This window comes from Numida meleagris, chromosome 3, assembly GCF_002078875.1.
Source record: "Numida meleagris isolate 19003 breed g44 Domestic line chromosome 3, NumMel1.0, whole genome shotgun sequence".
Classification (NCBI taxonomy): domain Eukaryota; kingdom Metazoa; phylum Chordata; class Aves; order Galliformes; family Numididae; genus Numida; species Numida meleagris.
The window spans coordinates 8017534-8033450 of record NC_034411.1 but is presented as its reverse complement, the minus strand read 5'-3'; the positions used below and the strand labels follow the sequence as shown (position 1 = coordinate 8033450).

General features: G+C 36.4%; 1 protein-coding gene across 6 annotated transcripts in view; it reads right to left on the bottom strand.

The window, feature by feature from the left end:
* The window catches only part of WDPCP (WD repeat containing planar cell polarity effector), a 147958-nt gene that overhangs the window by 91000 nt on the left and 41041 nt on the right, over positions 1–15917 (bottom strand). For 5 of the 6 annotated variants that reach the window (XM_021390630.1, XM_021390632.1, XM_021390631.1 and 2 more), the window contains exons 3-7: positions 6574–6652; positions 4770–4814; positions 3722–3772; positions 1209–1279; positions 900–959 (exon numbers count right to left, since the gene is read on the bottom strand). In XM_021390630.1, the coding sequence (XP_021246305.1) occupies positions 900–959; positions 1209–1279; positions 3722–3772; positions 4770–4814; positions 6574–6634 (288 nt within the window). In that variant the 5' untranslated portion in view covers positions 6635–6652. Of the gene's footprint in view, positions 1–899; positions 960–1208; positions 1280–3721; positions 3773–4769; positions 4815–6573; positions 6653–15917 lie in introns of those variants that run through there. The other variant, XM_021390633.1, reaches the window with a different exon arrangement.

Sequence of the window (15917 nt, the reverse complement as noted above, 5' to 3'; positions counted from 1 at the left end):
TTAACATTCACTGATGAATAATATGTAATCTGTACATGAATTATATACATTTGCTATTGATAAGATCTGATAGGCAAAGACAATCTGATAGACTTAGACAACAACATCTTTATTATTGATACAAAAAGACTTTATAGCATTTGGTGTGTCAGGTGTTTAAAAAACCTTGCTGTTTTTAAAGACATATATGGCTCAAATTCCAGAAATTCAAATATTTAACAGTCATCCAGTTGAAACCCATTTAGAACTACTTGGATTAGAAGAAAAAAAATTTTGAACAAGCTCTTAAGAAGCTAAAGCATATGCTTAATGCGCCAGTCTCTCATCTATCCTAGTAGTCTGTATTAATGAAGATGTGAAAAGCCATTTTTTGTATACAAAAATGGAACTTACATAGACAGAGAACATACATACATGCACTGCATGTCACAATATCTTCTGCTCCATTACTTGATTTATAATTTAGCTAGCTTAGGTTTACAGTCTCCCTCCCATATTATACAAGCATGAAGTAAAAATCTTTGCAACAGAGATGTAAATAATTAAGACATAAAAATGTAATATATAAGATTCCAGACCTGTCTGCATACTGTAATCATTCTCTTAGCCTACTTTTCCAAGGTTAAAGATGATTTTAGTTTTCCCCTAGAATAAATTCTTACAGAATCAGGCACCTTTTATGCAATTTTTCTTGTGGGTTAAACCCAGATTTTTGTTTTGTGGCATCCATTTCATATTAGGAACTTAAATAAACACAATCTAGGTAATAAGAGCCTCACACATTAAAAACCCCAATGACTTTCAGTATTATTTAACATTTTAACACTATCACATTAATCACTGAATGGTTGTTCAGCTTCACTGAATGAACATTGCAAGAGCTTGTCAAAACATTTTACCTGACAGATACGTTTGTTCTTCCATTTGCTCAGCACACATTGACTGTTTTGCATTAAGTCCTAAAAGACAACAAAAAACAGAGAATGGAGTTGGCAGTACACATTGTCAATATCAGTTAACCTACTTCTGATTTTCAAGTTTATAGATGAAGCATGCCACACAAAGATCCAGCTGCTTTGGAACAGACCGCCAGACAAAAGCACATTTATCAACACAGGGAGAGTTGGATCTTGATGAAAATTAAAGCTGTTGAAAGAGGTTTGAAAACCAGATTATTTGTTACTGTTCTTGAAAGTTTTGATATATACCTCAACTTCCTTGAGTGTATCTCGCAGTTTTTCTGGTCGTTTGTTTTTCAGTATCCAAGGGTAATCTCGAGCTGGCAAATAAAAGTGGCAAAAAAAGATTAAACAAAAAAAGAATTTTCTAAGTAGGCAAGTATATATCCACGTGTGAATGTGCGCATGTGTACGTGTGCATGCAAACAGCTGTTAGCTATAATAAAAGTTCTACAACTTGAACTTCTTTTGCTGTGGAAATACAAAACTAACATTTCTAGCAGTTACCTTAAACATAAAACTTACCTATAATTGGAAGGAAATGGCTATGGTTTCTATTGTTAAGAGATTTCCTTTTGAAAAGCTCTATTGTAGGAACAGTTAGCGTGAAATATCCACACTGGCCATGAATTCACCATGGCAATTGTGCACAAAGCTTTCGGGATGGAATATCCTACTCAGCTGCTAAGCACTTGCAATGAGAAAACATCTCACATCCAGTATTTTAACTCAGATTCAAGTTACCAAATCTTCAACGGATGCTATTCTTTAGAACGAACATTTCATCGCCCATTTTCAAAAAGCAGGCACTAACGTGTCTGTAAAACATTTATGCATGAATACATGCATATTTAGAGGTATTAACAACAGGTAATTGTGAACACTATAGGTTATATTATGGAGTACAATTATTTATAGGATTTGTTCTTGGAAAATTTGTTCCTAAGAATCTGCTTAGTCAAGCAAATAAGAAACTGCATGACTTCCACAGTCTTGTAACAAAATTATTATTGTTTAGCAAACTATTTTGAAAATTGTGGTGTAATACATTAACTCTGAAAACAGGAGGCAAAGCTTCCTCTGGAGTTGCTTAGTAATAGGTGTTTTTCATAGCTGAGAATCAGGCTGGTGAAATTTCATTATTTAAAAGTGAGCAGTTTTCTGTTCTTAAGTACACAATGAAAACCATGAGAAACTAAAACATGTTGTCTTTTTAAAATCTACTGCATTTCAAGGAAACCTGATTAGAAGTTTTGAGCTCTAAGCTGTCAGTTTGTAGGCCAACTTCCAGACTGAATGACTTAACAGTTGTGTTTAAACTCCCCTGCAAAAAGGAGCTTACAATAGGAGTGCTCTAGAGTGGAAAAAGGAAAAAAAAAAAGGATTTCATCTATCAATAAAAGAGCACACAAACATACAACTTCTCTTTCTATATTATTGGACAAAAGCCAGCGTTGGTGGAACTGTTATGATAATGTTAATTAGACATGTAAGATCACATTTTCAATAAATACCTTCATAAATACTGGAATATGTATCCACATATGCAAAGTGGGAAATTGCCTGTACAGACACTAAACTGTATGTATACAAATCAGCAGCTGTAAATAAAGTTACCCAGTACTCCTCTTGAAGAAATGTCTGTTCTGTTTTCTGTTTAGGCTGCTCCAATATTTACAGCCACAAGATGTAGCAGCTTGTGTTCTTTTGCATGCTTGGGGTTTCTGTATAACTGGATTTATCTGAGCCTCCTTCTTTTCATACAGGCAGTGCCTATTTGATAATGCTACATGAAGCACAAGGGATGTAAATCCTTTATGCTCCTCCCTACTCAAAACCCTTTCTCACCTCCCCACCTTTACAGAGCTGTATTGATTCTAACTGACACACAACCCTCCACAGTGGGTATAGATTTACCACACAGCTGTGTGCACCTTTATACCCATCCCCAGCAGGGTTTCATCCTGCTCCAAACCTAACTTATGGTGCTGCAAATAACTTCTCTTTCCGGAACACACTTTGCCTTCAAATACACACACAATCCCATGTGGAATTTTCAATATAATAAGATGAAATGTTAAGGGAATTCTTCCAGCATATGTACTATTTTGTGAAATCTTCTAAAAGTCAGTTAGATTTTCCAGAGTTGTCACGTAATAATGTTTGACCATTAATGCATGCTCCGAGAAATAACAGCTGGGCAAGAGTTGCAAATTTCAAGTTAGAGAGAAGTCGTACATATAAAAATCTTTACCTGTCATAGTACTGCTATGTGACTGTATAAACAGAAACTGTTTTTAAACAGTTAATGCAGAAACAGTGTACATGTTTCAAAGCTAAAAATGTTCTTTGAGGGCAGCTGATCATTAACCTGTAATTTGATTTTGGATGAAAATATTTTTGCTATAATTTTCAGTTTTGAGGCAGTTGGTGTTTTGATGCAAGAGTTAAGTGGAAAAATATTTCCGGCTCATATGCTGGGTAACTTTCATTTTTGTGACTCCTCTTGACAATGGCTTTGAGAATCAATACACTGTACTAATCTTAGCATTACAGAAAAAAACACCACATTGCAAATATACCAGGAAAGAGTAGTTACAACTTTTCTATTGTTTTGATAGTAATTCTGTGACAGAATGGCATGGACAGAAAAGTTGCACCGGAAAGAGCCTGAGGTTATTTAAAAGGTTTTCCACTTTTATCACTAATTCAAAACAATAATTCTGTCTTACTATAACAAGAAACAGAGAAAAGATCCTTACATTCTGCTAGCTTTTGCTTGTCTTCTAAGTAACCATGCTTCATTTGTGATCCTAGAGAAAAGAACAGATGAAAAGGTGAAGGATAATCCTTACAACAGCTGTCAGCAAATATTAATATTAGAGAGAAGAGTCACATATTGTGATAAAACACAGAAATTTACAAAAAAATTAAGACAGTCCTGATGTTTTCACCTCTTAAGTCAGATATCTTAAATTTGCAGTGAAAGAAAGGCTTATGCAGCCCAACAGGTGGGCCAGTATTACTGAGCCTCCAGTCTCATCTGATAGTGAAGTGAGCTGCAACTGAACACAGAGAAGCAGCTGAGTCGGTCTATCAGCAGAGGCACAGAGGCAGCAGGTGACCCACCACACTGAGCCCATGGGATGCCCACACAAGCCTCCACTCCAACCTGGCCGCAAATGGGAAGCAACTTCAGCTGAAGAGACCTTTTGGCCCATCATGAAACTTCTAGGATTAACAGGATTAATCAGATAAAGAAAATTGATCATTCACTCTGAAATGGCTATTTCAGATAGCAGTGAGGGCTGCAGGAGGCCGGACCAGCACTCGTGCATCCACGATGCCCTCTGCTGGGATGCAGCAAATCCCGAATTCCGGCAACAGCCAGCACCTGCATGCCCAGTGAAGCACAGTCCCTGAGCAGTGGTTTAGCATTCTACAGCAGGTGAATAGCTGACAGAAGTGGAATATAAGACCAAAATACAAAATCACAGTAAGGTTTTGATGGCATAAAGCTTGTTCTTTATAATTCTATTTGTATGGAAGAGATACTAAATTACACACGGTGCGTTGTTACGTAAACATTTTCCCAAATCTTTTTCTTTTTTCCTTTTGAGTAAAGAGTTTTTAAATACTCTGAAGTAACCTGGGAGAAAGAATCTTCTTCCATGCCTCCTTACTCTACAGAAATACAGAGGCATGCATTAAAAAATTCAAAATCGAAGTTTTCAGAGCAAACAGCCCCTGTCAAAGTACCTTGAACATCTGAAAGTCCTGTTTAGTTTTACTTATGGTTGTTTATTTTACCTGGCTCTTTCTTGTCGTAGTACTGATGTACCCCAATGTCTTCATCTATATAATCAAATAGACATATAGTTAGTTATTGATGTGACACTGGAAACAAAACATAATTTAGCAAGCAAAGTTCAGCATCGCAATTTGAGCAAGCTGGAACAAAGTCTTTGGAGTTAAAATGCAAGCCAGAGTGGAAAACTACAGCATATACTCTGAATACCAGTAGGACTTTCAAGAACCAGCAAGCTAGGGCTGAAAGAGTGCATGACAGGTCCTTACATTTATTTGCAGCTGTCATTTCACATATGCTTTGATTCTGTTTCAGCTGCCAACTTTTAAAAGTGTTTTTTGCCACTTTCCTAATGACCATCTTTTGTGTTCTTTCACAAGAAAAGGTAAAAAACACAGTGCAGACTGTACCTTAGAATAAGGTTTTCTGAGCCAAGTTGAAGACAACAGTTACTTTTTTAACATTTGTGAATTCCAGGAGATTGCCCTTCCAAAGGATCCAATATTGATCTGTAAGTATTACTGCCTACTGTTGTAGCAGATGCAAAAGCACTTATCTATTCCTATGGCTTAGGGCAGGCCCTGCCTATATACCAACAGCCTATCAGCATGAAACACAAGCGTGCACCTACACAGGACATCTCTCTCTGTCCTCCAGGTTCCAGGGCAAAGAAATTTGGATGCTTGGGCTACCATGGGACTATAAGCTAGCTTCTGATACAGGTGACTGATAAATACATAGGTGTACCATGGCAAGCTCCACCAACAGATCTAAGTCTGACTTAAATTTGCAGTGTTTTAAAACTATTAATTTGACACTGCAAGTGTCTCATTCTAAACTCAAAGATAATATGGGGAGAAATTCATTTGCAGAAATGTAGGAAGGCAGTACAATGGCAGGTAGTTTTTAAAATAAGGGAGCAGTACTCCCTTCCACCTCAGGATTTTATAAAGAGTAAGTGCATAGAAAGGAATTTTGAAGACAAAAGGTGGAAAATAGGTACAGTATGCCACAGTACACCTTCAATTACAACAGATCACAACTATATGTTTACTTAAAGCATCAGAATTTTCCATGAAAACCAACTTAAAAATACATACATATATATATATATAATTGTCACAGAACCAGAACAGTTCTCACACACAGGCAGGTTGCTATGGCATATTAAGTCAATATTTGAATAATAATGACATACTTGAATGGTTTTCAGCGGAAATACAGTGCAATGGGCATGTAGTGTCATAAACAATATGAGCCATTTATAACCCAGTAGGGTTGTTTTTGTTGGTTTGTTTGTTTGTTTAAATAAGCTTTAGCAATAGTAAGACAAGGTGAATGAAGGGCTGGTAAATAGTCACGTGTCTCCTGGGATAATCAATTAAAAATATTAGTATTTCCTTGTAAGTATAAAACTTCACATAATCATGAAATACCCAGAACATGCAGCAATTTCTTGTTTTCATGCTAAGTACAAATCACAATGCCACTGTAAATCAAGTTGACGATTGATCTTCATTCACCCAAATTAGTCACTACACTGAAGCTTACAGTCGAGTAGGGTATAGCTTCCTAAAAGGGAAAAGGCAACCAATTAAATATAATCTCAACATTTCTGAGTTGAAAGGATGCTCCAATTCTATGATGAGATAAGCAAAGAAACTAAGTTCAAACATAATCTTGCTTTCTAATTTACTTTCTCCTAAGCTTAAAACCTACTTCATTTGAGTATTCAGAATTTTATATCAATTTTAAAATGCATCAACAGGCTTTGCTGTTTTGTTTTATTAACAGGTAAAAGCTCACCGCTAATATGTAAGGTAGTCTTCAAAGACCACAGGTGTAGCTCAGTCAGGCAGAAAGTCATCTGATGGCAGCCCTAGCACTACAAAAAGAAGGAAAGAAAATGCATGAACAAATTAATTACCATCTATAACCAATGAAATCAAGTATTTTGGAAACAAATTGCTGGAAGAACCAACCACTGGTGCTATTTTGCAGTACTTAAGTTGTAGTTTTCAACAATAAAATGAATTATGTATGAGAAAGAATAAAATAAGAAAAGTGTATACAGAGACTAATCAAAATCTGCTTGAATTTAGAGTTGCTCTTGCCACAGAGAGCAACTTCGTGCTTCATACCTCTCATATACACCTTATAGTCTATCTTTACTCTACAGTTATTACCTTGAGACATGGAAAAGTGAAGCCACTACTTAAAGATCTTCCTTAGATATGAAAATGTGACCTTCAGGCCTAATTTTTTTAAACACTGTACACAGGGAAATATCAATATAGTTCTGAAACAGTACTGAACACTTAATATTTGCAGATATTAGTTGTAATGCTAGATAGAAAAACAGATGTCTTTGTAAATAAAAACACAGCACATTAAATCAATTAAGACTGACAAAACAACAGATGTGAAGCAAAATATATTAATTGGAATATTATGCACATAAGACTACAGTTATAAACTGTGCTCTCCTTTGTTGAACAATCCATCTGAATATTTTTTTCTAGAGAATGGGTTATATTTAAATAGAACATTTCCAATCTTCTGAGATGCTGTAACCAATAGACTTGCCTGGGTAGTAATTTCCCTTAAGGCTCTAGTTTTAAGTTGGCAACGAGAGCAATTACTTTGGTTTCTTTCGCTAAACTCAAGAATCCACTGAAAGCTGGACTTGGAAGGGGAGCTTACCAAGATACAATATACTTCAGAGTCACTGCTAGTATGGTACTGCACTTGAACTTTTTTTATTTTTGGAAGGAGAGTCTTCAACTTCATTTCCTTTCTATTAGTGCAACTTAAACAATATTCAGATACTCAGTTGTTGAGGAGATGAACCAATTAGAATATGACTGCAGAACTCCCATGATAAAGTCTATAACTTTATCACATAAAGACTATCAGACATTTCCGTCAACAGTGCTATGATGAGAAATATGTGCAAGAATCTCAGGTAGCATCAAGGAAACTATCATAGTCCCAGCAAATCTATGAGACCTTGAGGTATTATCACTGAAGCTAATATGTATGTTTTGATGCACTGCCTAATCCACTGAAATAGCACCAAGTGGAAATAGTATTTTCTTTACACTGATCTCCAAATGTACAAAAAGTCTTGCTGACTTACTAAATCCCATAGTCCTATAAGAAAGAAAGAAAAAAATAGCTCACAATGTGCATCTAGTAAAAGGAATATACTTTCACCTTGGGTGAGAATGAGGTTTGGAAAAAAATGCAAAGAGATTAGCAGCATGGTAGTCTGCTGAATACGGGAACCACTTGTGGTATAAATATGGATGAGGACAGACCCTCGTTTTTCATGTGGACTACTGTAAAAGAAGATTGTATATTATAATTTTCTTATTTGATATCGCTTTCTTTCCTTTCTAAGAAAGTGAAACAAAACTTGCATTCCCCAAAGGCTCAGGGATTCTTGATTAGATCTCTCACTAATAAGAAGTCACTGAATTGAGTGAACTACTCCAAATCCTATCATGGTTGGACTAAGAAAAAATAAAAAAAAGCCTTTGATTGGCAGATGATTTGTTCACCTGGAAAGAAGGTATAACTTTACAGAAGACAAGGTAAGACTAGGAGAGTTCAGCACAACAAATATTCTAACATAAATTCCCAAAATGACTCCAACAGTTTTGTAAGTTGACATCGTGGGACCTTTCTGTTGTTGCTCACCCTTAAGACTTTCAAGTATTAATTCCTTCACTGAATGTCAACATCACAGGGGGAATTCTCCAAAAAACAGAGGGAAGCTTTCAAACTGACACTAAATATTCATTCTTCAAACACATATTTTCAAAAAAAATTGTACTTGAAAATTAAAAAAAAGTCAGTCTTGTTTTAAAATGTAAAAAGCCCAAAAAACTGCACTTCAGTTCTGTACTGAGCATCCCAGATGAAGCGAAATTCTCTGCATTTCTAAAGAATTGAAAGAGATTTTGCCAAATAACCAGCCCTTGAATTTAGTTTTTCACTTCTCCCTTTCTTTGGACTCCAAGCATCCTCATATCAGCTAATTATTTGAATGCTGGTTGCTGTTGTGCTAGTGAAAGCAGCCACCTGCCCCCAGCTGTCCAGTCTATCAATATCCTAATCTGAAATATCTTCAGTTCATAGTCTACAGAGAAATTGCTTCAGTAACAAAATACAATATTTTAAAGTCTGTATTTTATTCAGGTGAATTAGTTTTCTTGTAGATCCTTTTGAAAGAATACACACTGACTTTTAGAGTTATGCAATCACATCTCACCATTTACCGTATCAGTATTTTCCAGCACAATGGAGATGACAACAGCGGAGGGATCTGTCTTCAAAAAGTGCCTCTTTATTTAACTACATGAGTTGTTGGCTGCTGGAAAAAGTTAAGCATGAAAACATAAAGAAACTTTAAGAAATCCACGTCCTTTCTTTAAAACTGAGTAGAACGTGGGAAAAATAGGTTAAAATAACTTTATTGCTAGGGTAAAGCTGGAATTCAATTTAATAGCCAGTTCTTTCTCTGGCTCACGCAACACTGACTGCTTTCACAGCATCTCCACAAACAACAGGCAGAGATAGTCTGGTGGCTGCAAAAAGCTTACTGACAAATGGAGATGTTCTGCAATGGTTTGCCTGCTCCAGTGTCTGTGTTCAGATTGCTTTGTTTAAAAAAAATGCCCAGTTTTGTAAATCTTTGTTTAACCACTGATACAGAAAATAAACACCTGGTCACTCTGTGACACCAATAAATGCTGAAATTGCTATCAAGGGTCCACTCTGACACCTTCAGTTTAACTACTGCTGTGCCAAATAATTAGGAACTACGCCCTGCATGAGATATTCAGAGCGCAGTTACCTGGGCTTCTGGCTTGTGAAAGGCAATGACCATTTCACAAGAACGAGGCCCTTGGAAAATTATGTTGAGAGTATGACACACTGACTGTAACAGACAATCTGAATTTTGTCATTTATGTGCCAGAAGCACAACCCTGTCACAACACTGTTCCAAGCCCTCTCTAACAGTTAAGGCTGCAAATATAGTTAGAGACCTGCTACTTCACCTAGACTGCCAGAAGTCCATGGGACCGGACGGGATCCATCCCAGGGTGCTGAGGGAGCTGGCAGAGGAGATAGCCAAGCCACTTTCCATCATCTATCAGCGTTCCTGGTCAACTGGAGAGGTCCCAGAGGACCAGACGCTTGCCAATGCGACTCCCATCTACAAGAAGGGTCATAAGGACGATCTGGGGAACTACTGGCCTGTCAGCCTGACCTCAGTGCCAGGTAAGGTTATGGAGCAGATCATCTTGAAGGAGATCACGCGTCATGTGCGGGACAACCGGGGTATCACGCCCACCAACATGGGTTCATGAAAAGCAGGTCCTGCTTGACCAGCCTGATCTCTTTCTATGATTGAATGATCCAGCTGGTGGATGAGGGAAACACTGTTGATGTGCTCTATGTAGACTTCAGCAAAGCTTTCAGTACTGTCTCGCACAGCATTCTCCTGGAGAAGGTGGCAGCCTGTGGCTTGGACAGATACACTCTTTGCTGAGTAGAGAACTATTAGTGAAAGGTGGACAGTTGGACTGCATGATCTTAGAGGTCTTTTTCAACCTTGGTAATTCTATGATTCTATGATACTAAGGCTACAGGATAGCCTTTGGCAATCATATGCTCCTTCCAGGGAAGCTGGACCAACAAGCTGCCAGAAACCCAACATTCCTATTGAAAGAGATAAACATGGGGTTCCCCTCAAATATCTCTCTGTGGTTTAGGACACTCAATCCTAGGAGCAGAAACAAGGTAAAATAAAAGGTAGGCACTTTTATGAAACAGCAAAGTTCCAAATTGTCTCTATTTTGTTTTCATGTTCTTCAGGTTTGTTATTTGGGGAAAAAACCCTTAAAATGTACTATAATTTAGGAAAAAATATAGGTATATTTTAATTGCAGGTTAATTACACAATAAACCTACTACTTATAGATTTCAGAACAGATTGCCCTCGATTTTAGTTTTGCCTCCCTTTGTCTGCCCTTTTAAGAGTTAGCACCGTTTCTCTGGCATCACTACAGCGTGTTCATTACCCCATATCCAATTCAAACAAGACATGCTCAACAAGGTAAGTCACCAAATCACCCTACAGCTTATTCTATGATTCCACGATATAGTATTTGGTACAGAAATCACTGTCTGCTTTTTCTTCCCTTTCATGACAAATTTCTCCTTCACCAAGGAGAGAAACTCCCTGCAGCACAGATACGATTCACAGGCATAATATTTGACTCTGTAAGATAAAGCTTACATCAAACTAGGTGTGTTAGATTAGTAGCTATTTGCTGTACACTTAGAGTAGATAAAATTTCCTGTATAAAGCATATCACGTTTTAAACATAGTATATTTTACATTTTTAGCTAAAAAAAATTATAGTAATTATTTATTTAAAAATAACCCACTGAAAACTTCCTGCTCAGTCATTCTCTCACATATAATAATTGCAAAGCATCCTCCCTATCTCACAAGATAGATTTATAATTTTTACGTCTGGACAAAGTTGCAGCTTGTTTTATGTATAAACATATGCAGAAATAAAGTCAGTAACATTACAATTTGTAAACCTTCATGTTGTACTCTGGCAATAAGCAAAAATTATTCAGATTCTTTCACATTTATGATTTATTCTATGAAAAGCCTGTAGCATAGCAATGGAAGGGAACTGCTAGATTTATATAGATACATTAATAAATTTAATTTGGTTTCTTAAGAAAATGAGGCACATGCCAGTATGTCAGTCTAATCTTGTTGTTCTTTTTAATCCATTGGTCTTGTTAAATTTAATTTTCTCAGAAAAGAAATTCTCAAAAATACACATTTCTGGTAAATGCCCCAAAAACCTGCAGGTAGACACCAGCACTGAGGGAAACACAGCAATCACTCAGGCCCTTCTTATTTTTCTTGGTGAAACCTGGAGATCTAGCCCATTTGGAGCTTGTTGTTTCTAAGGGACACAATAGAGAGCACACTACTACTCACATGTGATACTGGCTCAAACGTCAGTGCAAATTGTGCACAGGTGAGCGTGAACAGTTCCTTGTCCCTGGCAGGAGGAATCCAACCAGGTTTTAAGGCCTTGGCTCCACAGGTCCCCACTGGTAAGATCAGCCCTCAATTTTTAGCCACAACACTCTTACATTTCACAAGCGTTTAGATTTGAGATGCTGCAGAAACAGTGTAGAATGGCAGTTTTAATTTCTTTAGCAGTTCAACAGGTGTAAAGATAGCATTCTGACCCATCTTCACCTGGTGCAATCCTTTCTTTCGATTTTAAAGGTTAGAAATCCCATACAGAAAATAAGCCATTTTTACTTCATTCTTACATGTTTCATCCATTTAATTAAGAAAATGCAACTTCATTTTCTGACAAGCAGTTGTTCTGGTCTTCATTTTTCACCTTTCACTGGCAAAGTCTGAGATGTGTGTATTGTAAATAGAAACTTTACAGTGTAAAATAAATGACAGTCAGGGTCAGAGGCCCATTTACAATAAGATTGTGGTTAACCACAGTAGGGAATGGTGTTCATCTGAGATCAGACTGAAAATGCCAAGGCTACATAAAACAAGTGATCTTACCTGATAAAATTTGGAACACAGGGTTTACTAATTCTTCTGTAACAGCAACACGAAACTGGCTTTGGTTGTCTCCACCCTTTCTGCTGTGTTGACACCCACAACTAGACCTCTCCCAGCTGTTCCGCTGGTATCTCACCCACCACGCTCTGCTCCCCAGCCTCTCCACTCCAGTTCCTCACTTTAGTATGTCACCTTCCACTCTGGAAACAGACATAGGCTCATCTTCTTTTTCTATATTTTTTCCTCTTTTTTTGGTGTTTGTTGAATTCAGACACCTCCTTGCCTGCTGCAACTTTTGCTGAGCCTGGGCCAACTTCTCACCACCACTATCTTGAAAACCTGGAACTGAAACTCCTTGCCCGAGTTCTTTGCTCTCTTAACAGCATAACGAGCTTCATTCTTACATTTATTTACTTCTCCTTTAAACTGTTTTTCCACTGAGAAAAGAACAGATTTTGTAGTATAAATGAAAACCACGTCCTCTGCTCAGAAGACCAACCTCCAGTTTTAAGAAGTAGAAATACAGGCCTGCTTTTATAAATCTTCCCAGTGCATATTAATTAAATTACAATGTTGGTTTAAGAATATTTTCAGCTTATACAAATGACAAGTCGCTCGATTATCATCAATTTTAAACACAAATATTTGTGTTGTTACTTCCTTTCTCTCGAATGCAGCAGACTTCAGTGACAGAATATTTTTGCCAAACACATGAATGAAGCAAATTCCTTTCCTTAGTCTAACCTCCCCAATCTAAATAAGAAAACTACTTTGTAGATGGGTGAACAACACGTGGATCACTCTACTGAAATGCATAGTGAAGCTTCTATTGTAAGAAAGGGCTAAATATGGCTTACAGAATAATCATTGAAAGGAAATACATTATCTGATAACTCAAGAATTTTGGCACGAAAATTATACATTGTAAACTTATTCCCATATTCAGTGAAGTTGTAACATGATAGACTGAATTAATTTTTATGAGGTCTGTTCCTCTCTTTTATGAGACTAACTATAACCCTTTTTGCAATGACAATTAGTTGCATTTACTGAATGTTAATACTTCAAGCCATATAGATAGCTCCTTGAGAATATAAAGGCTATTTGACGCATCATAACACACAGAAATTTTGTAAATGCTGTAAAACAGAACAAATATTTAATTTCCAGTTGTTGCTAGTTAAAATCACATCTAAGATAATTATCTTGGCCTTAACTAAATACATAATCACCTATTTTAATTGCATTCAAAATGTTGAGGTGCTGATCCTGAATTTGTCACCTTGGCAAAGCTCACAGTAGCGCTACGTCAGTAAATTGCTTACATTTAAAAAAAATTTAGCCAGACTTCAATTATATTAAGCAAAAGTTTTGGAGATATTATTATTCTGATACAGATCAGTTGTATGTGGCCAAAAAGCCATGCAGGCTCTTGCTCAGGATGTGAATTTCTGGATGAGAGACAGCTGTCCCATTCATTCTCCAAGACTGAAACTAAAAAACTGTTTTGTGCTTACTAGATAGAGGGTGCTGAAGCTCAAGGAAACGTGCAGAAACACTACAGGAAATCTATACGGGGGTATTTTGTTGACATCTAATTGCCTGTTCATTTGTTAGAACCTAAGCACAATTTTTGCTGAGCTGTGACCCAATATGATGATGACAGGATGTGAAACTAAATTCTTAACTTGGTAAATTCTAGCTTACTGCCCAAATCACTCTACCATGTCTCTCCTCCCTTCAGAAACACACTTCCAATTTATATTATTGGTGCATTCTTTTGAGAGACAGCTATTGATTAACTGAACAGATAAAAGTAACAACAGTGAAGCAGAATGAATTTGAGGGAGGTAATGCCATTTGTCAAGAAGATATTTAGTTTATGTATCAGCCACACCTCTGATAACGTTAATGAAGCTAGCAATCATTCTCCAATTGATACTACAGGCAAGTATTACAATCTGTAACAACTCTGACAGAGTGGGTGTGAAAAGTTAAGAAGGTCACAGAAAATAGATGTAATTGACCCAGGTTTTTACTCCTTAGAGTGAAAAGTTCATGTACACATTTTGATAAAGACCCTGAAGGCTTTTATATAAACCAGATAGTAGATAAGTGATCCAAACTACTGATATCCAGTGTTGACATCTGACATAAGGTAATTACACAAGTATTAAATGTCAAACTGTTTTACGCTATTCTTTTAGATAGTGATTGTTGTTGTAGAAAAAAAAGCTATTTTTCAGTACTTAAGGTCAGTAGGTCACAAAATTTCACAGTAGTGATATCTTACTGTAAACTGAAGAAGATAAAATCTCTATTTATTAAGCTAAGCAGAAACAAGTATCAATAGGTGGAAGGGCCTGCACATTATTCAAGTACAGGCAAAGTCCTTGCTCTGTTGCCCTACCATTGCTGCAAGGAAGGAAGGAACAGCAGGTCTTTAAAACGTGAACGTGGGCTCAGATTAGAAATTAGTAACAGGTTCTTTAGTTCATCACCTGGACATGCAGTATGGACTGCTACTGTTTATAACAGTGATCAAAGCCATAGTTAATCCCAAAGCAATAAGTTAACTATAGTTCAATCTGAATTTTAACTGTTCTTGCACCTAAGCAAATAAGGTTCTTTTATGCTTTTATGCAGTGTTTCAGATTGAGCTATCAAACTACTAACATGATTCGTGAGGGTGTCAGTCAATGTGGCACCAAAAATGTAGCATGAACATCTATTTAATTTTCCTTTAAGTGATGTACCAGCAATTTTCTCACTGAATCGTTCAGCTCTGGCCTTTACCATTTTATAGTATGCATGCTGAGTATTTATTCAAAGAATTTTCTAAGTACATTGGTAAACACATTTCATTTACAAATCTGGCAAATTTGCAAGCTGTCTTAAAAACAGAAATATAATTTTTGTACATTGTATGAGCCGGATAAATTTACTAGAACAAACAGTGATTATACTTAGATATTTAATATCTATACATAAGTTTTTGGTGTTCTTTTTCAGAGTGTTTAGCCATTTAAATAATTCACAGTAGCTTCTCTATGTTGACATGTTTTTGTGTTTTCATTTGTTGCAAGCAATAAATTAATCAAGCAATAAAATAAGCTTTGGTAATATTTGAAATCACCTTTGAATAACTATTTGCGAGGCTCATTGAGCTTCTTGTTAGCTCAATGCATTTATTTTTAAAAATGGCTTTTCAGCTATACTTGAATTCCAGCTAATCCAGGGAGACTTGTATCTTGCTTTCTTCAATGTAATATTACAAAAACTACAATGCCTGTGTGCCAGACTTCCTTTTAAGAAAGATTTGATTGCAAACACAAACAAAAAGCTTTTCTTCTTTTGTTCTCCCTTATGATCTTCAAACAGGTTTCTATGAAAAGAACTAATATTTTTCAATTTTAAGCCATACTCACCTTAGCAGTAAGGAAAGACAAAAAAATGAAAATTTCATTTACAATAATTAATTCCTGATTGTAATGCTACAGTGTAGTTTATGTTA